At 41.7% G+C, this 26432-nt stretch overlaps 1 protein-coding gene across 1 annotated transcript; it reads right to left on the minus strand.

Annotated features, from left to right (window-relative positions):
- Window positions 1-4547: 4547 nt before the first annotated feature.
- Window positions 4548-26378, minus strand: CA5B (carbonic anhydrase 5B). Its single transcript, XM_040637638.1, has 7 exons — window positions 26279-26378; window positions 24247-24486; window positions 14740-14858; window positions 13209-13304; window positions 12520-12582; window positions 11627-11782; window positions 4548-6793 (listed from the first exon to the last, which is right to left on the minus strand). Exons 1-7 carry the CDS (start codon window positions 26376-26378, stop codon window positions 6614-6616), a joined length of 954 nt encoding a protein of 317 aa, XP_040493572.1. The 3' UTR covers window positions 4548-6613.
- Between the last annotated feature and the right edge of the window lie 54 nt (window positions 26379-26432).

Here is a 26432-nt window from a genome sequence, read left to right on the forward strand (position 1 = left end):
TGTAACCTCTGCTCCCAAGGAATGCGCAATCTAGAGGCAGAAAAGGACCAATACATAGATAAAATAATATAGTACTGGCAACGTAGTTTACTTAACAGTCCAGCGGGGATTCAGGAAGAACTTTCAGATGTCTGAGTTTTGCAGGAAAGTAACCTTTACCCAGGTGGAGAAGGGTGAGATTCCCAGGTGGGAATGGTAAATCGGCATAAGCAAAAGCACTGAGAAGTGAAACAATGTGGAATCGGCCAGATCCGCAAGAATTTTGGCAATCTTTAAAAGGAAGTTCCAGAGTATCAAGGAACACAGCCGTAGAGATGGGCTGGGCCTGGGTAAAGTAGACCGGCCTAGTAAACCATGCTAAGAAGCTCTAATTATGTTCTGTAGGCAACAGGGAACCATCGAAAAGCTTTTAAGTTGAGGTTTGTTGTCATATTTGTGTTTTAGGTAAATTACTCTGGTTTGCAATATAAACGACGAAACTGAAATATCAGTCTAGATGAGGAATTTAACTGGGGCAGTGAGAGTAGGATTGAGAAAGTAAAATCAGCCCTGCTAATAATAATAATCAGACTGATGTACATATACAAGGGCGGAGACAAGACCAAGAAAAAAAAAATGCTTCTCTTGAGGACATGCTGCAGCTGCAAAATGATTAACAATCCCCATCTTTTGAGGAAGATTGGATAACTTCCCTGGCCTAGCTTTGTTCCTCTCTCCTCCAAATCAAAATCACTGAGCTACCCAATTACTAAACTGCCCCTGCTTCTCCTAGTCCATCCTTGGAATCATTCAACAGATGGCCAAACTCATAAAGCCTTGCCCTATTCCCTCTTGCAGAGACACTTGGACTAATACACCTCCAAGTATTCTTGTCCAACTCAGTGCATCGGTAATTAGTGTCATAAGCATTAGAGTTGCACAGACAGGGAAACTCAAGCCTTGGCTTTCTGACCTTGAGTAAATTCCTTAATGTCTAGTCCTCAGTTTTCTGATCTGTAGAAATCAAGTAGTGATAATAGTTCCCAAGTGCATGCTATATGTTGGCATAGTGCCTGACAATAGTGTTTCTGACACGTTAGCTGTTGTATCATCATTGGTGTGAAAACTCCCCTACCTCCTCAAGAGTGGTTTGGTACTTGTCCTGCATATGCTCCTAGCATATGCTCCAAGTATTTTACCTTTGTAACACCTATCACAATATATTGTACTTAGTTGCCTTCACAAAGCTGCTTCTTGCAATAAATTTTAAATTCCTTGAAGGTGGAGACTTAGTTACAGCCCCTGACTAGACAATGCCCTGAGTGGCAAAAAAAAAAAAAAAAAGTAGCTGTGCAAAACACCAATTTTGCTGGTTTCCGTGACCAGGAAGATTGCTGAGAATCATTGAGAATTGCTACCATTCTGAAAGTGTCACTGTTTGGGTTGCTGTAACATTTCTTATGAGTTAGACCAGACTTTCCTGTCAGAACAATAAGTAAGAATGTCTTCTAGCAGGAGTGCCTGGGTTACTCAGTTAGTTGAGTGTCCAACTCTTGATTTCTGCTCAGGTCATGGTCTTAGGGTCATGAGATTGAGCCCCAAGTTGGGCTCTGTACTCAGTGGGGAGCCTGCTTGGGATTTTCTCCCTCTGCCCCTCCCCCTGCTCTCTCTCTCTGTCTCTTAAATAAATAAATCAATAAATCTTGGGACGCCTGGGTGGCTCAGTCGGTTAAGCATCTGCCTTCAGTTCAGGTCATGATCCCAGAGTCCTGGAAGCAAGTTCCGCATCGGGCTCCCTGCTCAGCAGGGGGTCTGCTTCTCCCTCTGCTTCTCCCCCTGTTTGTGCTCTCTCTCTCTCTGTCAAATAAATAAATAAATAAATCTTTAAAAACTAAAATAAATAAACAAATCTAAAAAAAAACAAAAAAGAATGCCTTCTAGGAAGATGCTCCTAATTAAAAAAGGATACAGATTTAGATTTTATTATAACTTATAAATGAATGCAAATCTCCTTTTATAGGCATTAGACATTTATCCTCAACAATTAACCACTGAATTCATTTTCATGAACAAGCTTGAATTGTTCAAATTAACTTCATTATGTAAGTTATTCTAAAAGCCACTTTCATCTCAAATTATAGCTACCCTCATTTGAATTCAATAAATCATTAGCTAAAAATAAAGTATGTAAAAAATTTAATGCAAAGATACATTGTACTATGATATCCTAATAAATAGAACAAAGTAATCTTTATTCTGCAACATAACACTTTTCTTGGTTCCTGACATACATCATCTACTTATTCTCAGGTATGTACATTTGAGTTTATTCCCCCTCTATGGGAAAATGCCTAAATTTTGATTTTACATCATCATAGAAAATAGAAAAGGAAATGACCAAATGATCCATAAATGTATCCTACATTTATTGCAAGCATAAATGGAGAGCAAGAAAAAAAACGTCTACTGTCTGAAAGCCAGACTAGGATTCTTTGGATTAATTTGTTTTTTTCGTGCTCTAGTAGGACTATGGTACTAGGATTCATTGAATGGTCAGTGCAGAAATTCTCAGGAAAGAATATTTCATTTCTCACCTACCATTAATTTCAGAATTAGTCACAAGATTTATTCAGGGACATAAAATGGAGTCTCAAGTCCTCTCCAACCGTCATTGCTACATCAAGGGCTTTATATATTTTCCAGATTACAGTTACTACCTAAGATAACAAAATAAAATACTTAATGTGTATTATATGAAAAGTACATGCAAATCTGTATTTATACAACTGATTAAAAGACGAAAGAACTGGGGCGCCTGGGTGGCACAGCAGTTAAACGTCTGCCTTCGGCTCAGGGCGTGATCCCGGCGTTGTGGGATCGAGCCCCACATCAGGCTCCTCCGCTATGAGCCTGCTTCTTCCTCTCCCACTCCCCCTGCTTGTGTTCCCTCTCTCGCTGGCTGTCTCTATCTCTGTCAAATAAATAAATAAAATCTTTAAAAAAAAAAAAGGAAAGAACTGGGGCGCCTGGGTAGCTCAGTTGGTTAAATGTCTGCCTTCAGCTCAGGTCATGATCCCGGGGTCCTGGAGTCCTGGGATGGAGCCCCGTGTCAGGCTCCCTGCTCAGTGGGGAGCCTGCTTCTCCCTCTCTCTCTGCCCCCCACAGAGGAAAAAGAGTGAAGAACTATGCATCAATAGTACTTATTAAATGATTCTTTTGTCTGGTGATAAGCGCTAATTAACATAAGTACTGGTGGTTTGAGAAGGAAGGCTGGCGGAGTTGTATCCCCACCTACAGCCCAAACCAAAGTTATCATTTTTGAACAGTGGTTGAACTCAAACATCAGGAATCACAATGTACATAGGGATGACAAGTGTCTTGGTCTGTTTGGGCTGCTGTAACAATGTACCATAGACTGGGGAGCTTACAAACAACAGTAATTTATTTCTCACAGTTCTGGAGCCTGGAAATCCAAGCTCAAGGTGCCAGCAGATTCAGTATCTGGTGAGAACTTCCTTACTGGCTTGTTGACGGCCATCTTCTGGCTGCGTCCTCACACGGCGGAAGAAGTGAGAGAGCTCTCTGGGGTCTCATTTATAAGGGCACTAACCCCATCATGAGGTATCACCCTTATGACCTAATCACCTCCCAAAGGCCCCACCTCCTAATACCATCACACTGGGGATTAGGTTTCAACATATGAATGGAGGGCCAAAAACATTCAGTTCCTAACAAGAATGCATTACCATTTACATGTAAAGTAGCCAGTACTGTGTAGATGTACTCATTATATGGTTAAAATTAGAGCCTGTTTGCTTCAATAAACTATATCCATTTTTGATCAGTAACATTTTATAGGAAAGAATTTAACCAAAAAGTTGAATTAAAAAGATAATAAAACATTAGGGGCGCCTGGGTGGCACAGCGGTTAAGCGTCTGCCTTCGGCTCAGGGCGTGATCCCGGCGTTATGGGATCGAGCCCCACATCAGGCTCTTCCGCTATGAGCCTGCTTCTTCCTCTCCCACTCCCCCTGCTTGTGTTCCCTCTCTCGCTTGCTGTCTCTATCTCTGTCAAATAAATAAATAAAATCTTTAAAAAAAAGATAATAAAACATTAAGTAGAACAGGTATCAAGTAAATAATGTTGGTTCTTCTAGTGACACAGAAAAATACCTAAAGTGATTACAATACTGTAATTTTGCTAATCCCACACCAAAAGAAATGTGTCCTCCAGTGAGCAAGGGAAAGACATCTTCCCAAATTTTTTGAGGTGGATGCCTGCTGTTAGAATAGCCAAACTTACCCTAACCCACATAGTTCTGGAAAGGAGAAAAGGACTCACAGCTTGCCCTATTGGTGCTGTCAGCCGACTGGGCACTGATCTGACAGAAAGAGGTGAGCTGAGAAGCAGGTGGTTTTTGTTTTCCTGCTTTTCTAATAAATCTGTTAGGAGTTTTCCAGTCACTTTCTGATCTACATGGTAATGGATGTCTTGCTAATTTTACAGACATTGTACATATTAAAAAAAAAAAACTAATAGGAAGAAAAAGCCATTCAACAAATATTAATATTGTAAAGAAAGGGTTTTATTACAGTATTTAATGAAGATGAGCAGCAATGTTAATACAAAATTCTTTCTCAAGCCCACTGACAGACCTCAAGCCCATTTTCCCCCTTCAAGTTTAGGAAGGTACAAGTAAAACACTTTTGGAGACACAAAAGACAAAAAGTTTCTTAGGGTGTATCAGTACCCCAGAATCTGAAGCACTCCTTTGGAGGTCATATGACTAAGGCAGTGGGGGGAACCACACCTCCCCAAGGCAGTTTCCATAACCTCTATGGAGAAGGTAACCAAGAATTTATCATGCAGACCAGGACATGGTTGAGAGTGAGCGGATGCGGCTAATCATCACAGCAGAACACCAGGTGCAAGTGCATCAGGAGTGAAACCGGAACACACCCAGCAAATACATCTTTGTAGCTCTAAGATTTATGGGCAAATCAGGCATTGCTATGTTGGCTCTCACTCCAATTTGGAAGATTCACTGCAATAGAATTTTGCACAAGGAGTTTGCAAGAGGCCTAGGAGGGAAGCCCATGTGCTCTGGAAAACGTGTGTCTTGTGTGTTTCATTCACCCTTTTAAAGGTAACTACGGTTTGAACAGATCAAGTATATACAGTTAACATAAACTTTCCCCCCGACATTTATCCTTTTAAGAGTTTTATTCATTTTCTTCCCAGAAAAGGCACACACTCTAGAAGCAAATGCCTTCACCCCCTCTCTTTTTTAAAAGCAGATATCCCCCCAAACTTACACCGACAACTCCAACCTTATTTTTTTCCTACTGAATGTATTATTTATTTTTAATTGTGGTAAAATACACATAAAATTTACCATCTTAACCTTTTCCAGTGTACAGTTCAGTAGTGTTAAGTCTACTCATCCAACCCTACCTTGCAGATCAGATGATGAACATACTACTGAAAGAAATACTACCAGTAAAAGCAATATGAGTTTGAACACAGGCTTATGGGCAACTAGAAACATTCCAAGACATTTACAAGCAAAGGCAACAATGGCATAGATTCCTCAGAATATGTAGAATTCTCTAGATTCAGCCTGTTAAGTTTCTCTCCTTATTACCGTAGCAAAAGTCTTCTAAACCACTGCATAAATTGGGAAGTTTATGTTGAGCACCTGCCTTGCACAGAACCTCGACTATGAAATAAAGTTCAGACAGCTTTCAAGGGAAGTCAAGATAGTTCTGTCATTGTAAAAAATATTATATTTATGAAACAGTGTACAAATAATGTAAAATAACACTATAAAATATAGACTTATATTACTAGTCTTTTAAAAAAGACTTCTGTAAATATGTCATGAAAGAATTTTAAATTCTAGGCACTTCAAGCAGTTTCTTTAAAATGTTCTGCATATGCTTTCTATATGAACAAGTCTTGAAGTAATATATCTAATCTTCAGAAGTGCAAAAGGATTCCCAGTTATAGGTAAATTCTTGTTTTCTTTGAACTACAAAATATTTTTTCTATATCATAAATTGATAGTAAGTAAGCATATCATGTACTAGGAATGACAACTAAAGATCAGGGCAAATACACTTATTGAGAAGGCCTCATAAAAGAATATACATTCGTGTTTTGAAATGAAATATACCTAAAACCATGGCCGATGTTCAGAGAGCCCAGAAGTACCAGTTTGGGCCCTGGGGCTGTTTCTGAAAGGCCTGCTTTCTGGATGGTCAGTGTCTCTGCCTTTCTAGTTGCTAAATATTTTGATTACCATCCCTACTTATAACTCTATAGAACTACTAACTAATAAACATAAAAAGGCAGTGCAGAAGTATCAGACATAAAAAGACATTACAATTACCAACAGGTTGCTGTAGGAGAAACTCGCAGCTCTTGCTGCTACTTCAGCGTTAAATGTCCTTATCAATAGAATTAAGAACTCATTTACCAAAGAGGTTTCCTCAAAGACTGATGGAGCACTGCCACACCAAGAAATGCATATCTATAATGATTATTAAATGCAGGTTGTTTAGAATAGTCCAGTTAGCAACTTTTAAAAAGCTAGTATTTATTAAAGCAAAGTACTGCCTAGAGATGAGCGCCTTATGGGGTCACTTGGCTAGTTGAAGGCTGGGGTTTCGCTTGTACATTCAGGACATAATCATGACGGAAGGAAGAGCGGACAGTGCGATTCATTAGGGGCTGAAGGGGGCGGAAATTGTCCACCATTCTTTTCTCTTTCTCCCCCTCTGAAGTGAAAAGCAGGGTCCGAAACTGCTCAAGCTAGAAATAGAAGTAGGAAGCATAAATAATTTCAATAGAGTAACAGCTTAACTTTCATTTTTACAATTCTGAAACATTCTTCCACAACTAGATACAGTACAACTTCTTTCTGGGTAGGAATGCCTTCCACGGCTGGACATGGAATAAAATGTGTGGGGAGGAGAGTGACAGGAGGTGGTAAAGCCAATGCCCTACTTGGAATCTGAAGACTGCGGGTCAAAGGCCCTGTCCCCCACATATTGGCCATTTGCCAAGGACAAGTTACTTCATCTTTGATTCTAGGAACCTCATCCTTATTTATTTTTTTAAAAGATTTTATTTACTTGACAGACAGAGAGAAAGCGCGCGCGCAAGCACAAGCAGGGGGAGAGGCAGAGGGAGAGGGAAAATCGGGCTCCCCGCTGAGCACGGAACCCAATGTGGGGCTCGACCCCAGGACCCTGGGATCATGACCTGAGCCGAAGGTAGACGCTTAAGTGACTGAGCCACCTGGGCACCCCTAGGAGTCTCATCTTGAAATGGGCAAAATAACTAGGCTACAAGATAATATAGGGAAGGCCTGAAGCATATAGTAACAGTGCCAAAAATGTTTTGTTTTTTTTTCAAAATGTAACTGAATCATTAACATAAACAATGTATTCTTCATTGCTTACCGTACCTGGACATTGTAGGGAATGCAGTGCATGTGTATCTTTTTAATGGGCAGTGGGATGCCCCCTGCCATCACTGTCCAAAAGAATTTTCTGTCATGATGGAAATGTCCTCTGCATGATTACTTATGGTAGCCACAAACCACATATGGCTACTGAGTGCTTGAAATGCAGCCACTGCCAACTAAGGAACTGAATTTTTCGTATTTATTTATTTTTAATTTTTTAAAGTTTCTTTCTTTATTTTTTAGTAATCTCTACACCCATCGTGGGGTTCAAACTCACAACCCTGAGATCAAGAGTTGCATGTTCTACTGACTGAGCCAGCCAGGTGCCCTGTAACTGAATTTTTAATTTAATTTTTATTTTAATGTATTTATATTTAAATTTAAATGGTCACATGCAGTTAGTGGCTAATGGATTGGACAGCACAGCTCAGTACAAAAGGAGCAGCCCTGAATCAAGGGCTTGTTCTCTAACATGGCAATAGCATCATTTGCCCCCTGGCTTTCTGAGCAACAACCACATTTTGGAACATTTTACTTCAAGCCAGCCATACGATTTTTTCACAACATCGCTCTTTGCTCAATCAGGCACACTGCAGCTACAGAGAGGACAGCCTGGGGCACAGTGGGCAAGCATGTGAAGATTTGTTTGGATCAAAGACTTTAGGTCAGGGAGAGCTGCCGAGGCAGAACTGTGACCAGAGGCCAAGTGCCAACCAAAGTGACTGTACTTGCAAATGACACACATACCCTTGTAAATTAAGAAGGTGTCCAAGTAGTTAAGATTTATTTTTATTCAGCTAAATGCAAACAATTAGAAATAGCTCAAGTATCAATAATAAGTTACAGTAGATCTATAAAATGGACTAGTACATAGCCATTAAAAATGATATTGAAGATAATGTTTATTATCTGTAAAATGTTCCACATATCACTGAGTGAAAAGAGGAACAAAATGGTAGGTACAGAATGATTCCATTTGGTTAAGAAACTTATGTATATTTATGTAGATAAAAGACCAAAGGATTTATATGTATCTGTAAATAGGAAAAACCAGAAGGATTTACCCAATGACTGACACTGATTACAGGTAACTGGGATTATAGATGACAGCTAACATTTTTTTTTCGTACTGAATTTTCGGTGTTGCGATTTCATTTGAAAACTCCTCACATGGGCCACTGACCCTCTGATTTATTGATTTTACGGATTTATTTTTCAGTGTTATGTCAATTTTTAAATATGAAGGATAGACGCAGACTAAACATATAGGCCACCAAGCCCAGGCTTATGGACAGTTAAGCTATTTTTTATTTGTTTTTGATGGTTTTCATCACACAGATTAAGAAAAAAATTACGTGGTCTAACTTACTAGTTGCTTTCTTTAGGACTTCTGGTTTTGATATATAGTTAGAAAAGCTCCCTCCATTTGGAGGTATAAAAAGATTTCTCTATGCTTGTCCTAGCACTTTTATGGTGGTGCTTTAACATTTAATATATCTGGAATATATTTTTGTGTGAGGTCTGAATGGTGGGTCTAACTTTTCTCCCCCAATGTCTGCCCAGTTGTCCCCCCACAGCATTTACTGAAGAATCTCATCTTTTCCCCCCGTTGAGATGAGATGCTACCTTTATCACAAACTCAATTCTCATATGTACTTGGCCATAGTCCTGAACTTAGCACTTTCTCCCCTCCAGCGATCTCCTTACTTGTGTGCCAGTACCACACTATTTCATTATTGAGGCTTTATAACTTTGTGGATCTAATCATCTCTCATTTTTTCTTTCAGAATTTTACCTGGCTATTTGTGCTTGTTTGTTTTTCTGTGTGATTCTAGAAGTAGCACACCTACCTGAAAATCCTGTTGGCACAGTAAACGGACCACATCGAATTTAGGAAGAATAAACAATTAATGGAGAATGACAACTGAAGGAGAACTGACATCAAAGGTGTTTTTCTGCTGTCTTCTGATTCAATAGCATGGTGTGAATTTTATGAATTCTTTTGTGTCCTTCAGGGATGTTTTAAATTTACATGTTAAATTTTCTTGTTAGGCTAACTCCAAGGTATTTTATAGTTTTGTTTCCATTATAAATAGTGTTCATTCTTCTGTTATAATTTTACCTTATTACATCCTTTAACTGATTATGATTTACATATGTTAAATATATTGATTTTTATAAATTTTATAATTACGGAATTACCTTATTTTTGAGTAGTGTTTTATTGTTTCTCCAATGTTTTTTCTTTTTTGGTCTAATTGTACTGGCTACTACAGGAACATAATACAAAACTGTATATGGTAATAATCTTTATTATGCATACTATTTATTTTTGAACTGAGAGCAATCCCTTTTTTCAAGTTAGGGAAAACTCCATTCATTTCTATTTTATTTAAAAATTTAAGAAACTGAGGGGCCCCTGGGTGGCACAGTGGTTTGAGTGTCCAACTCCTGGTTTTGGCTCAGGTCATGATCTTAGGGTCGTGGGGTCAAGCCCTGCTTCAGGCTCCCAGCGCCGAGCTCAGTGAGAGAAGTCTGCTGAAGTTTTTCTCTCCTTCTGCCTCTCCCTGTGTGCTCTCCCTCTCTCTCTCTAAAATAAATAAACCTGGGGCACCTGGATGGCTCAGTCGTTTAAGTGTCTGCCTTTTGCTCGGGTCGTGATCCTGGGGTACTGGGATAGAGCCCGGAATCGGGCTCTCTGCTCAGCGGGGAACCCGCTTCTCCCTCTGCCTGAGGTTCTGCCTAATTGTGCTCTCTCTCTGTCAAATAAATAAATAAAATCTTTAAAAAAATAAAATAAACCTGTAAAAAAATTTTAAAACTGAATAGTGAATTTTGCTAATGCCTTTTAACAACATATGGAAATGGTTATATGATTTTTCTAAGTAGATTCACTGATAGGATGAATTATATTAATATCATTCCTAATAATGAACAACCCTTACTTTGGTGGAATATATACTACTTGGTTGAAGTGTATTATTTCTTCTAATGTACTGCTAGCTTCTGTTTCTCATATATTATTTTTGCTTTCTTTAAAATATATTCTTCAGAGGGGTGCCTGGGTGGTGCAGTCAGTTAAGCATGGACTCTTGGTTTTGGCTCAGGTCATGATCTCAGGGTCACGGGATCGAGCCCCATGTCCATGGGCATGGAGCCTACTTAAGATTCTCTCTCCCTCTCCCTCTGCCCCTCCTGCTCGTGCTCTTTCTCTCTCTCTCTCCCCCTCTCTAAAATAAATAAATAAATCTAAAAAAATAAAACATATTCTTCAATCTTTAGTTTATCTTTATTTTTTGGTCCAATATTTGATGGACATTGGTATCTGTTATCCTGGTTTCATAAAAAAGATTTTGGAAGCTTTTGCTCTTGTGAAAATGCTTTGTAATTAATAAAAAGCCCATAAAGCAAGCATATAAAAGTATTATTGTAGGTTAGTTAAATTATGAATTAAACAGGATTTTGTGTACTGACACAGTAAATCACCACTTAAACTTACTTTTTTTTTTTTTTTAAAGATTTTATTTATTTATTCGACAGAGATAGAGACAGGCAGCGAGAGAGGGAACACAAGCAGGGGGAGTGGGAGAGGAAGAAGCAGGCTCATAGCAGAAGAGCCTGATGTGGGGCTCGATCCCATCATGCCAGGATCACGCCCTGAGCCGAAGGCAGACGCTTAACTGCTGTGCCACCCAGGCGCCCCTTAAACTTACTTTTTAAAGAGAAAATCAACTCCAAGTTCAAAACATCTGACTTAGAATTTCTGGACAGACATTGTTGGATTCTGTCTATACCTGAGGTTCCAGAACAAAATTTCCTTAAGAAATTTAAAGGGTTTTGAGCACATCCATTTCCAGCCTTCATTCTTCCCTTTAAAAGGGGCTTGTTTAGATAGAGATTCATATTTATATATAAAATACACAGTGCACAAGACATATGTCATTGCCAAATATGAAAGTAAAAAGCTTATGTTTCCTAAATTTTAACTCTTCTCTCTAGTTGATTTGAAGCATTCCCTAATTTAAATCTAAATTTTAAGACAAGATGTTAGCACATCTTAATAAAAATGTGTAAGCATTACAAGATGTTAACGACTGATGGCAAAGTTGGAGCCCAGCCTTGTTTTAAAGGGGCAGGCTAGCATTACGTCAGACAGAAATGTGGAAAGAACATACCTGATCATGATCAACCTCTACGGGCTGCTTCTTAATGATCCAGGTGACAGACTCAGAGAGTGGCGGGGTAGTCAGGGACCCTGAGTAGGTCCAGTAATCTGGGCAGGCAGGCATCAAGCAGGAAGGATCAAATGACCCAAATTCCACAAGGGTGTCCTGGACAAGAGAAGGGGTCACTAAGTCATCATTTCGTGGGGAAAATCACTCAGGAATCAGATGATGAGGTGATGAATCTAATCTAGGGGCGTCTGGGGACGAGCAGTGGTCTACATGATCTCTGGGTACCTTAGGACAGAATTATGCCCATGCATTGTTCCTGTAATTAACTATGTAGTTCTGATAGTCCTCCACGGGAACATGGCAAAACCCATTCCTCCCTCCATTCTAGTGAGTTTACTGCAGGTGGTCTCCTCAGAAGTCTTTGGGAGGCATCAGGCGGTAGCTGGTGCACGAACAAGGAGACTTCTCTTTTTCAAGAGAAACCAACAGAATTCTCCTTTCTAAAACACAATGCAAATTTGGGGGAGCCAGACTCCCAGACTAAAAGGGGAGACAGACAGAGGGAAGGGAAAAGAGGGAGATGGACAGGAAGGGAGAGGGCAACAGGGCTGCTCTGGGTGTTTCCACAAGGACTCAGAAAGGGCAGAGGAAGGGACAGGACTGGGTTCCTGAGTTCCCGAGTGCTAGGGCAGGGCAGCAAACCCAAAGCGGTCAGCACGCACCCGCAGAATCACTTCTGCCCCCTGCGAGGTGTCCCAGGGCCGGGCTCTCAACACAAGCATCTTAAGTGGCAAGTGCTCTTCCAGGGCCACTTGCAAAGTGCCTTGTTAGCGTCTCCACTCTGAGATTAAACATAACATGCTTTTCAAGTGACTTAGGGAAAACAGTATTACCTTATGCTTGATCGATGGCAAAGTATCCACCAATTTCTGTAACTCTTTGTGATGTTTGCCTAGCTAAACAAGCAACAATGAGAAAGTATTAAAAACAATTGACATCTCACTTTTGAAGTTGTAACAGAATGTGAATTAAAATTAGCCACCTGGTGATTACATAAAAACAAACCAATCACACGACTTCAACTGGTAATTTAGATCGCTATAAACGTCACTGAATCCAATTAGAAACAGAACAAATGAGCAGGCTGTTTGCTGACAGAGTCTGCATGCCTGCGCATGCCTGCGGGGAAACGTGCCCCTGCTCCATTTAAATATCAGTCCTTATGTTGAAATTTTAATTAATTAAAATTAAAAATTGTTCCTCCAAGTAGCCACATTTCAAGAGCTCGTTTGTCACATGTGGCTTGTGACTACTCTACTGGACTATGCATTTTTATACCGTTTGAAATACAGTCACAGCAATCTCGTATTTTAACCACTGTTCATTTTTTTTCTTTCTTTTCTTAAGTTGAAGTGTAGTTGACACATGATGTTACATTAGTTTCAGGTGTACAACACAGTGATGCCACAAGCTAATCATTGTTTCTTTTTAATGCCAATACACTTAGATCTTAATATTACAATGTTGTATCTTTTCATCCTAGGATACAACACATCATTTAAAGTTGGTCCGACTTTCTTACCTTTAAAAATACTCCGATCACAGCCAAACCATGTTCTTCCAGGGCTGCATCCTCAAAGTTTTCAAATTTGACTGCATTCCAATGCACCAAGTGCAGCTGAAACACCATTCAGAGCTGGTTTGACACAGGACAGCATAGGATCGCTCCAAAACAAACAGCCTTATGCAACATGATACGTTAACATGTCTCCTCACCCAAAATAAAGCTGCTGAGAAAAAGCATACGCCAATCGGGTACAAAATGAGGTAGAAATAAATAGGAAGACTTGCATGCAGGAGCAGCAATTAATATTACTTCTTTAAAAAAAAAAAGATTTATTTGGGGCGCCTGGGTGGCTCAGTCGTTAAGTGTCTGCTTTTAGCTCAGGACGTGATCCCGGCGTTATGGGATGGAGCCCCACATCAGGCTCCTCTGCTGGGAGCCTGCTTCTTCCTCTCCCACTCCCCCTGCTCGTGTTCCCTCTCTCGCTGGCTGTCTCTCTCTCTGTCAAATAAATAAATAAAATCTTAAAAAAAAAAAAAGATTTATTTATCTTAGAGAGAGGGGGGTTGGGGCCGAGGGAGAGAGAAACTCTCAAGCAGACTCCACACTGAGGGCAGAGCCCGATGTGGGGCTCGATCCCAGGACCCTGAGATCGTGACCTGAGCTGAAATCAAGTCAGCTGCTCAACTGACTGAGCCACCCAGGTGCCCTAATACTACTTCTGAATAGAGGGATTTATTTGGAGAAAAACAAAACAAATACAACAAGGTGAGTAATATTTCAGTAAGGGAGCAACATCTGTCCATTCCCATACTGATTTGCATGAAACCATCATATCCAAAATCCATCTGCAGCCTAAGGAGAGATGTTTATATTGAGAGAAGAAGATTCTCTCCAGGGGAATCAGATAAGAGTTGAAGACAAATTTCTTTGAGGGATAGCCACTTAAAATGTGTTTTTTTTTTAAGGCAACATCTAAAACTAAATTGGGGAAAAATTGTAAGAAGAAATTCTACTTCCTTATGCCTTCCCTATACTTCCCTACAAATTATTTCTTGTCCATCATTCACGAATGCACCCAGCCTCCCAAGTAGACCCTCAAGGTCACGGTTCACTTGTTCCTCTCCTCTCCTCAAAGGGACCCTGCCTCCAAGTCCTGTTGCTTTTATTCCAGAAATTCCTGTTAAATCTTGTTCTTTTCCTCTATTTCTTTCGCCACAGCATTCATTGAGGCTCCTACTAATTCTCACGTGGATTAATTCAAGCCAGTGGCCCTGCATTGTTGCCTGGGTTATAACTTCAGGCTATAATTTGAGCCTATCTTAGAATTCCGGAAGTATTGTGTTTTAGGATCTTAAGCTTCATTTCTGCTCTATTATTTGAGATGAGGGCAGATCATCATGTTTACATGTATAAACTGGGAGAAATCACATATGCCTGAGAGTGCTTTAGCATTTATAGGACCCCCCCCTTCTTCCTGAGGCTGTATTAGAAACGCATCACTGTCCCCACCTCACAGTTGTCACTGCTCCCAAGCTGCTCAACATACCTCTGCCGGGTAACATTTGCTGTCCACGGTGTGCTCAGAGCCCCAAGCATCGATGGCCCCCCAATGAAAATGGAATTGCTTCAATCGGTAGTTGTGTTCCAGGGGTCCTCCCTCGATCACTGAAATGGTACATCCAACAATTCAGGGGAGGAATGTGGGGGAAAGGCCAGAGCTTTGGGTGGACCTTCTACACGAACTGTCTTAAGCGGAGCACACGTAGATATTAGATACAGGTGTACAGAAACTTGATTTCCACGCAGTCGATACAGGTGAAAGGGCGCGACCTGTACTCTGAAAGACACTGAGATTTAACTACACTCCAAGCTACCTACAACTGTTAAAGGCCAATTCTTGACTTATTCTTATATTCTATATTTACTGTGCCCACTTTTTCTTTTATAGGAACATGAAATAAGTTTGAGGGTTTTATTATCAAAGTCTCGTAAAACAATTTTAGAAACTGTACATCAACATGGCACAGACTGTAGCCTACTTTAGTTTTCACTGCACGAAAGTGAAGCTTGAAACTCCTGTAACTAAGAACACAGTTGCCTGGGGCGCCTGGGTGGCACAGCGGTTAAGCGTCCGCCTTCGGCTCAGGGTGTGATCCCGGCGTTATGGGATCAAGCCCCACATCAGACTCCTCCGCTATGAGCCTGCTTCTTCCTCTCCCACTCCCCCTGCTTGTGTTCCCTCTCTCGCTGGCTGTCTCTATCTCTCTCAAATAAATAAATAAAATCTTTAAAAAAAAAAAAAAAAAGAACACAGTTGCCTAACTCTGTTGTAGTTCACATGGGATCACTGTGTGCGTTAGACTACTATTGCAGTAACAGTAACACAAATGTATTGGTTTTATACTTGAGGTCAAATAAAAAGTACATTATAAAGTAGATCTGTCTTATTTTAAAAGCATATGAAGGTCAATTTAAAATGCACTCTCCTCCTTTTCCAACACTGAGATGAAAACTAATAAAAGAGTGGAAAGTGGAAAATCAGGACAAGAGATAACTTTCTTTTACAGACGGACTCAGGATAGGCAGATAGCTTTCACTGATGTAGAGGGGGGATAAATTATTTCAGGGAAAAGCTCCCAAACACCTTCATGAAATAGTATACGACTCTACTTCAAAACAGGCTACTTACCACCAAAGACAGTTTCGTTTGAAATCTTATTTCTGTAATTAAAGCCTAGTCGGCCATCAAAAAAAGTGAGTGCATACATAACCTTTCAAAGTCAAACAAAAGCCACAAAAATGTAGCCACAAGGCTTAAAGGATTATCTATTTCAAATGTTCATTTTCAGATGTAACTATAAGAATGCTAACTTGTCATGTCAGCAAACAAGACCATAAGTAGATCCATCACGTTGGAGGATTTTAATGACATTTAGGATATTTCTGCCACAATTAACTTAAAATCAGTGCATTCCCTATATGGCTCCATTAAAGCAATGAATCAAATTTTAGAAATACCATACGTGAGCTTACTTAATAAAGGAGCTCGTACGACATAAACAATCCCTGCCTGCTGTGTGAGCTTTCCATGTCTGTTATGAAGCAGCACCACAAGAGTAAAACTGCTTGGTTACCCAATCAGATTTCACCATGTCAAGAACTGGTTACGCGGCCATCACCTTCCACAAGCATTGGGATTAAATAACGAATATCAATATCAGGAGCTATGTAACCATTTATAACTCAGAGCTGTATCTGCGTGTGTTTGAGAAGAACAAGTACAGCATTAAGAAGTCACACAATGCAGCTGGCTCCCCACGGAGGCAACGTGCAGCCACACACATCCATGTCTTCTTCACGACTATCACCTCCAGCTCCCTTTCCCACACAGAACATTCTTTTGTTTTAGGGGAACTTGATTCTGTTGGCTTCTTCTCGTTTCTTTCTCGCTGTCATCCCCGTTCCTCTCCATCGTAATCCCGTGTGACTTTTACATCTTTGTCACCCGATGATCCTTTTCCCTATCTTTCCTTTTCTTATTCCTTGTTGATTATTTTCCTATCATCTCTGCTGCTTGCTTTATCTTTCTTCTTCTCCTTTTTATGTCTCGTAGAGGGATGGTGAGTGAGAAGGTTTTCTCTCAGGTGACCCAGGCTTTTTAGGAGATCTTGTGCCACTCCTGCTTTGTCCTTGTCTCTCTCTGCTTGTGCTTCTGGAATGTCTGACTGTGCTATAACTTTTTGGTGGTATTTTGGAACACTCCTTTTCTTTATCTTCTTTCTTTTTGGCTTTGGTTTTTGATGTGCTCCTTGACCTTCTACCTCTCTCTCTGGAATGAAATCTTCTTTGTCTTGGACTTTTGAATCATTGCCTACTCCTTGACTTAGAATGTGATCTCCTTCTCGATCTGCTTTTTGATTGCCTGTGCCTAGAAGATGAGGGAGTCCTCCTCTTCCTAGAACATGAGCTTGACCTTGAGTTACTGTGCCTGCTTTTTAAATGTTCAATAAAATACAAATTTCTCTTAGCATATTGATCCAATCCCATAAAACTGAAATATGGGGACAAAAGATACTTTTTCTTTTTTATGCATTGATACATTTTTTTTCCTTAAGTAAACTCTATACCCAACGTGGGGCTCAAACTCACAACCCTGAGGTCAAGAGTCACATGCTCTATTGACTGAGCCAGCCAGGCATCTGTTATTTTTCAATTTTGGAAGATACTGGCATTTTTTTCCCTTTCACTGAAATAGAATAGCAAATTTGCAAGTGAAAAATTATCACCCATCTCTCTTTGAACCCAGTGAACGATGTGAGTCATCCACACTCTACCACTGGCCTCACCGTGTTGGATAATGAACACCTTCTGTTTAGAGTTTTCTGAACTAGTGAAATCAATACATTAAATGCAAAATACTCCGATAAAACAAGATTTTAAAATCACCCTTCCCCGGACTTTGGGTTGTGCTGATGTTTTTTTCCCTTGAATTTGCTAACACATATTCATTAATTCCTCTTTCCTTCCATCTAATCCAAGCCTGGTGATGTCTGCCTGTGGTTAAACCAATACAACAGCACAAAACCCACCCATCTCATCTATCTTAGTGATCTTTACCATTTCTTGCATCACTAGTTGAATTTTATGTACGACTACAACAACTCCAAGGACCAAATACATTGGGTATGTCATGCAGTGGTCTGCTATGTATCTTACTGCCTTTTGAAAATATTTTATATAATTTCTTCTTTAAAAAAGTTTTGAAAGAGGTGAGCAAAGACACCAATGAGAACTTTTCTTCGAGGGGCAAGGGAAGTACAGAGAATATTATCACCTGATTCCCTAAATTAATAGGAGGATGGTACAAGATAAATAAAATTATCTTCCCAAACCGTGTTTTTCTATGCCAGCTCCACACTGTGAGCTTGATGTTGGCAGATACTCAATCTAATCTGTTTAATGAAATTGAAGTTCTCATCCCAAGTTAAGGGAGCTAGGTGAGAGGGGAAGGCCTTCTCTCCTATCCCCAGGAAAACACTGGCAACATACCCTGGACACCCTGTGTGTCTCCTCCTAAGACAATGAGCAAGGCAGAGCAGAGATGTTAGCAGTGGGTGGCTGCAGAGTGAAGGGGGGCAGAACTGGTCTTCAGGTATGTTTTGATTCACCCACACAATACTAAATACATTTTAAAGTTCATTGCCTACATTTAAAGCTAGACAATTTCACATAAAAATCCCCATTTGCCACTTGAGAAAGAGATGCCCTGCCCATGTTGGGCACACACTCCCGCCAGGCAACAGCAGGCTAGGCGAGAGAAATGGCCACTACCTTTAGATGGTCCTGCCAGTTCTTCACAGTTGCCACCACTGCCGATTCTTCCAGGCTCTCCCAGCCTGGCTCATGCTCGGTACCTCTATGGCACTGTAGGTACCTCTACATTTGTGATCTCTGGGAGGGAACTCAGATACCCAGGCATCTGACTTGGGCACTTCTAGCAAGAAAAATCATTAAGTCTCTGGGGCGCCTGGGTGGCTCAGTCGTTAAGCATCTGCCTTCGGCTCAGGTCATCATCCCAGCGTTCTGGGATCGAGCCCCGCATCGGGCTCCCTGCTCAGTGGGAGCCTGCTTCTCCCCCTCTCACTCCCCCTGCTTGTGTTTCCTCTCTCACTGCCTCTCTCTGTCAAATAAATAAATAAAATCTTTTAAAAAAGAGAGAGAGAAGAAAAGAAAAATCATTAAGTCTCTACATGTGGGGGTGCCTGGGTGGCTCAGTCGGTCAAGCATCTGCCTTGGGCTCAGGTCATGATCCAGAGTCCTGGGATGGAGCCCCACATCAGGCTCCCTGCTCAGTGGGGAGCCTGCTTCTCCCTCTCCCTCTGCCCCTCACCCCTGCTCGTGCTCTTTCTCTCTCTTAAATAAATAAAATCTTTTTTTAAAAAGTCTCTCCATGTGCTGGGTACTATACCTATATAAATTGTACATAGGGAAGAAGTGAGACAGGAAGGTATTCTCTTGTATAATGTGGTTAAGAGCATGCACTTTACAGGAAAAGGACCTCAGTTTGCATTAATGGGCTTTGTGTCATTAACCATGTGTCCCGGCAGTTCCTAAGATGACTCCCAATGATCCCTATCTCCTGATATTCACACCCTTGTGTAATCTCCTCCCCTGAGGATGAGCTGGACCTTGTGACTTGCTTCTAAGGGCAAAAGTGATGGGATGTCACTTTTGAGATTAGGTTACAAAAAGATGCGGGTTGCCATCTCGCTTGCCCTCTTGGTCTCTTCTTGCTTGCTCGCTTGCTCTGATGAAGCCAGCTGCCATGCTGTGAGCTGCCCGACGGAGAGGCCCCCCTGGCAAGGAAAAGGGAGTGGCCTCTGGCCAACAGCCAGCAAAGAACTGAGGCTCTGAGAGAAACTGAATCCCACCAACGGCCACCTGAGTGAATTTGGAAGAGGGTCCTTTGCCAGAGGAGCCTTAAGATGAAATGCCAACCACAGCTGACACCTCAGTCACAGCCGAGTGTGAGACCCAGAGCAAGAATTCCCAGGTAAGCTGCACCGAGATTCCCCATCTCTGGGCACAGTCTGCGGAGCTCTCTGTCCACTCCTGCCTACCTCAGGACGTGCTTGTCTTCTTCCTTCTTGCACTTTACACACAGTAATACCTAATACAAGCACTGCACTGCCTCGAACCTCCTCGTGGACGGCCCCAGGTGTAACATCTGCCAGGAAGCCTTCTCCCACTGGAGCCGACGTGAATACTTCCCTCACAGAGCTTAGCGCTCCGCATTAGCGTTGTCTCTTCAAGGGTCTGTCTCCCCTCCACACTGCAAGCTCCTTAAAGGCAGGGACATCCCTTCTTCCTCTTTCTATTCTGAGGACCTGGCACAGTGCCTGGCACTTAGAAGATCCTCAGTGAGGGGCGCCTGGGTGGCACAGCGGTTAAGCGTCTGCCTTCGGCTCAGGGCATGATCCCGGCGTTGTGGGATCGAGCCCCACATCAGGCTCCTCTGCTATGAGCCTGCTTCTTCCTCTCCCACTCCCCCTGCTTGTGTTCCCTCTCTCACTGGCTGTCTCTATCTCTGTCAAATAAATAAATAAAATCTTTAAAAAAAAAAAAAAAAGAAGAAGATCCTCAGTGAAACAAGGAGCTAAAGAAATAGACCACAAAGTGTCTGTTGGTTTTGTTAATTGAAACACCATTGGTATCCTCAGCAAGAGCGAGGAAAAGGGTAGGGTCAGGTGGGGCAGAAGTGTGGATGACAGGGGCAAGTACAGTCAGCAAGAAACAGGCAGAGAAGGGAGACGAAAGAGAGTAAATTAGAAAGCAGAGCAGTCATAAGATAAATCAAATAAATCTATACTTATTTGAGGTTGTTGACATTCTGTTCTTTTGGTTTTCTAAGGTGTGAAAGGATTAAGCTTGTAAAAAATTAGATAACAAACAAAACACCCAGCCTGTCGTTGGGCCTATGGTGAGCAATCTACATAATGTTCGCTTCTTTCTTTTGCTTTTAAAATGGAGGTGAAGGAGCTAGCAGAGAAAGGGGTGATGAAGGGAGAGGCAATACACAGGACCCGTACAAATCAAATGACATGCAAGGAAACGGCCATGAAACTGTCCGGGGGTGACGGAAATGTTCTAAAATTAGACTGTCCTAATGGTTCCACCACCCTGTAAATTTGCTAAAAATCATTACATTGTCGTCTCTGAAAAAGTAAATGCGGGACCAAACTTAGGAAGGAGAACTTCAAATGTCTGGGGAAGCATTCTTCCTGGGTTTACCAGCGATGTCCCATAAAAGTGTAAAGTGACGTAAGATGGGGCAGGAAGCACCCTCAGGAGAACAACAGGACTCATCCCTTCCTCTCTTTGAGGCCTGGTGGCATAGCCAATGACAGTACTTTCAGACGAGGTGAAAATAGAGATCATTCATGGGCCTCAGCCCAGGCGTAATTTAGTGCCCTTCCCCACAATATTGTGTGCCCCTCACATGCACTCATTAAAATCACTAACTGTGTCCTACTCGGGGGGACAAGTAACAAAACAATACCCAGCAAAGGGCGGTGGTATGAGGCGTTCACACACCCTCTCTTATTACCCTTTTACTTTCTTTAAGGTCGGTGGTGATGCCCCTCTTTCATTCCCGATGTTAGTACTTTGAATCTTCTCTTATTTGTTTTCTTGGCCCACCTGTGTAAGACTTTATCAGTTTGGCTGATCTTTCTGGAGAACCAGCTTTTGGCTTCACTGATTTCTGCTCTGTCCTTCATTACGCCCATCTTTGTGTGTGCTTTGGGTTTAGGTTGCTTTTCTCCTTCTAGCTCCTTAAGGTGGAAAGCTAGGTTATTGGTTTGAGAAATTTCTTCTTTTCCAATATAGGCATTTTCATGTCTACTTTCCCTCTAAGCACTGCTTTTGCTGCATCCCATAAGGTTTGGTACGTTTTCTTTCTGTCACATACCTTCCCCAAACCCTTTCCTTGCATACCTTATCCCGGGTTCTTTGTAAAGCACACTGCAGCAGCACTGCCCAGAGTTTTAAAAATTTATAGACATTGACATTGATATTTATTAGCTCCTTTCCTTTCTAGAATTAGAATTGATTCTTGCCTTTCTTCATTTCTAGGAAGTCTTTGTTCTCTTTTACTTTTTCTTTATGTTTTATGTTCATTCACTCTTTCTTCCTCTTTGAATGCTATGAATTATTTTGCAATAGCATGGAGAAATAGCAATGAAGAATAAGCAGGAAATAGGAGGCAGCCACTGAAATGTGGAAAAAGAAAGAGACAGATAAAGTTAGGCACTTATCAAAGATTAATGGTATCTTAAAGAAAATGATTATTAAAGCATAATAAAAAGAGGTTACCTATTTTGGTCCTTCCTAACAAAACAAGCAGAAAATTAGCAACCTCTCTACAATTTTTCTTGTATGTTTTGTAAAAACAGCGTGACACTCTGACACACCTAGGGAAGGTTAACATCAAGGAATGATTTAGTTAGTTGTCTTGGGAGGTATCTCATGAGCTATGATGAGGAAAATGCAGGTCATTTGTTTTCCATCTGAGACTGCCCAAGCAAATGGGCGGATAAGAATTTTTGAATCTGCTGTTCCAAAGAAAAAAAAATGACTAAAAAATAAAACAGAAAGCCATTTGCCTGGAATGATCTGGAGATTAACTCACTTGGTTAAGAAACTGATTGAACAACTTCCCACAATTTCCAACTCAATGAAGCAACCATGGAAGATCATCCCAAGGCTAACCAACATTTGGGATCCTCAGAAGAAAAGAAAGAAGGTTGCGAGGGACCTAGACAGGATTGAGAACTGAAAGGATCACTATGCATCCCAAGTGCATGTACGAGAGTTGGTGTTTACAGACTGGGTCTGCCCACTAGTCTAGCTGGCAGAAGTAATGGTAGAATTTGACAGAGACAAGTAAAGCTCACCATCATGCAAGATGGTCATCTGGAACATAGGAATGTAGGTCACTGTTTTGAAGATTTCTGGAATCCTTATATACAATGTAGTATTATAGGCTTCCAGTTGAGATGGAGGCATACTAAAGGGTTTTGGAAAAATCAGAAAAGATACCAATGAATCTATTCGGGAGCAAAGGAGTAATTTCTTCTTAGTTTGAGAAATATAAGTAAGATGGTCAAGGGCCACGTCATACCCTGGGGGAGAAAGGAGAAAATGGGGGAACACAGGGATACCGAAGCCCTTAAAGACAGACTTGAGCACTTCCTGGATCACAGCAGAGAAGCAAGTCAAAGGGAAGAGAACCAGAGATAATTCCCAGCGGAGGAGCCGTCAGTTTGCAGCTGACCCAGAGGGCCGTGTCTGAGTATCAGAGCCTCACTAGGAAAATGCAAAGAGAACCAAGATACAGTTGAGAATCCTAGAGCCAGGATAGATACAGGAGGGAACACTTCTATTTATGCTTCAGGTTACACTTTTTACTTCGTTCATTCACACTTTCATGGGCTCATCTCCTCATATTCAGGAGAGAAAACTAATTTCCTAAAGGGTTTCTTGATCTCGGCTCTATTGATATTTGAGGCTGGGTGACTCTTTGTGACTTGCTGTCCAGTGTACTGCAGTCTTTCTTCAGCTGCTTTTCTGGCCTCGACCCACAAGATGTCAGTCGTCCCCCCCCCCAACTAGGCAAGTGTGACACTGAAAATGCCTACACATGTTGCCGAGTGCCCTGAGCCCCTGGGGAGCAAGAGGGGGCAAAACTGCCACTGGTTGATAGCCACTCTTTAAAGATACACTATTTCAACAAAGAATTATTTCAGACTAAGATTACTTGATACCATCAAATTTGGTTGGTAAAAAAAAGAAGAAGAAAAAAAAAAAAGAGAAAAGAAACCTATATAGAATTAATCACATTTTGTGTTCAACAGACACTGAAAGTTTCAGGTGAACTTTGAAATCATTCAGATTAGTTTTTATCTGTGGAGGCTGAAAACCAGAGAAGATTCAAAAGCAATATAACATTTGGATTTGAAAATCTCTTTTAAATTGTGTTTCTATTAAGCGAGGTAACATTGTTTAATCAACAAAATTAACAGAATGTGAGTTTTCATTTTTCTATGTAGAACTGGTTAAGACTATAATGTCATGCACACATGAATATTCTTTTTGCCCCATTTCAAAGGTATTGCAATCTGCTCAGTGAAATTTAAATAGCAATACTATTTAATGTAGAAGTGTCGTAAAGTCAGCAAGCAGAGAAAATTAGTACACGTTCAATACACACAAAATAAACACACAAAGCTTTAATTTCAAACCCTATCTGCTATCTACATATAGAGATATACATACTTAATAATAAATATTACCTATATAGTAGATGAACATATGAAAATATGTTCATAAAAACTAGATGGGATTTTTCTCATATGTTGAAAAAGCTAAGCGCACCGAGTCCCATGTCACTGCTCAAAGAGGTCCGCGTGCCCGGGGAGGCGGTGTGGTGTGGCCTGGGCTGACACGAGGCTGTCCCTTTAATTCCAGACAAGACCACTGGTCGGGCTCTCACCTGATTTATCTGTAGAATCTTCAAATTCCACGAGGAAAGAGTACCCGTTATTCCAGACATGGAGGCAGGTGGTGGGGTCGTAAGAGATGGTGAGCGGTTTTAAGCCAGGATCATAGACGCTGTCCCTCCACCGGATGTTGATGGGCGACTGGCGCTCGCCCCCCGGGACCAGGTCCACGGTCTCCCAGAGCGGGTGCACTAGGAGAAAGCACAGCGGGGCATCGTCAAGACGTATATCCGCTATCTGGGATCACACACCAGGCAATCCCAGGGGTGGGGTGTGTTGAGGTAAGCCAAGTCTCAGGAATTAGCCACTTGGGGGCTCAGGGCCGTACAGAAGCAGGGGACAGAGGCAGCTCAGACAGCGCCTGGCACAGGCACGGCCGGCTGCTTTGCCCGCCACGAGCCGCTCAGCCCACCATCTCCTCTCACCTAAGCCAGGTGCAGCCCGGTCTCGTGAGAACAGTAAGACACGTGCAGACTAGCACCACGTGGAAGGAGGGTATTCTCAAATGAGTTGCTTTTCTTTATTGATCAGTTTCTGAGCCCTACCTGATGTGGGAAACAAGGGCAGAAGAAAAATTATGGACTTTCCTTACTCCCTACAGCCCACTGATAAGTCCTTGGAACAGGCAGAGTGACATTCCTCTAGGGACTCAACTGCCTCGATGTTAATACTTTGCTAAGGGCAAAAGGCAATCCTAGCCTGACCCCCTCCCCCCACCAGGATCCTCTAAGTCTACTTAAACGTATAAAAATTCCTTTGGAGACTTCCTTTATCTCTAACCCCCCTCCCCAAGCATATGACCCACCAATATATATCTGAAGGGTCTCATGACTCAGGTTTTATTAGACAGTCATAAATGACCCTTTCCCAACAGAAGCCGGCCCCCTCAAGGTCCTGGAAACCTTGCTTCCAAAATTCCTTGGAGACTTAGGCTATCCCTAACCCCCTCCCAACTTGAGAGTATATAATGGGCCACTCCTCATAACCCCGGGGCAGCTCTTCTGCCCACGGGCCCTGTCCCCGTGCTTTAATAAAACCACCTTTTTGCACCAAAGACGTCCCAAGAATTCTTTCTTGGACGTCAGCTTCGAACCTTAACTTCTTTCCTACATCACACCCACCAAACCAGGTTCAGATACAAACACAAATTAATGAAATTTTCAACCGTGGATTTCTTTTCAACAAAGGCCACTGGGAAAGAGGACGGAGAATTTTTGGAAAGCAAAGGTTCACCAAAGTGATGAGGGAGCAGAAGGCTAGCTAAGGACAAAGCACAAGCTGACACCCAGCAACCCCCCACCCCCCACCCCTGGGTCGGACATAGATGGCATTCTTTCAGGAAGCTCCCAACTGTCCTGATGTTAATGCCTTGCTAGAGGGGAAAACAACCTTACCTTGACAATGGGAAGGCCTCCAGTATCCCTTTTCCTTACCTCCCCCAACTGCCAAGTACAAAATCAGCCACCCCCTCACAACCCTGGGGTAGCCGCTCTTTCTGCCCAGGGTCCTGTCCCTGTCCTTTAATAAAACCACCATTTTGCACCAAAGACGTTTCTTTCTTGGTTGTCGGCTCCAGACCTCACCCCATGGAACCTCACCTATATTCCAAACCCACATCAAAAGCATTGTAAGTTTTTAATTGCCTAGCTGGTAGAAATAAAAGGCTTGTGCGGCATGCGTCTGTAATTTAGCTTGCAATTGTGAAGATCCTGAATCATTTATACAATGCAATATTATAGGGTTTTAGAAAAATGAAGGAAGGTACCGATGAATCTGGGGAGGAAAAGGAGTCACTTCTTCTTAGTTTGAGATATGCTAACCTTCCAAATAACACTGCCAGTCATTTCACCAGCAAAAAAATGGGGTTTGGGGGGGGAGGGGAATAGAGAATTCCAATCTGGGACAAGCAAGCTATAGCAAAACCACAGACAAGGCAGAGAACAAAGGAGAGGAATGCTCTTTTACAGAGGAAAGGAGGAAGCTGGGAAGGCTTTTAGAAACAAAAAGTCTCCTGGAGTAACCAACCTGGCAGCTGCAACTCTAGTGGCTTCTCATTGCCTGACTTGTAACTATTTCTCACTGGCTGGGCTCTTGCTGGGGCACAAGGGAACTCTTGCTGCCTCATGCTGGAATAGTAAAGGAGTAGCTAAAGTAGTATCCACGTGCGAAGTTTATTTTT

This window comes from Ursus maritimus, assembly GCF_017311325.1.
Source record: "Ursus maritimus isolate PB19 chromosome X unlocalized genomic scaffold, ASM1731132v1 scaffold_X1, whole genome shotgun sequence".
NCBI classification, from domain to species: Eukaryota; Metazoa; Chordata; class Mammalia; order Carnivora; family Ursidae; genus Ursus; species Ursus maritimus.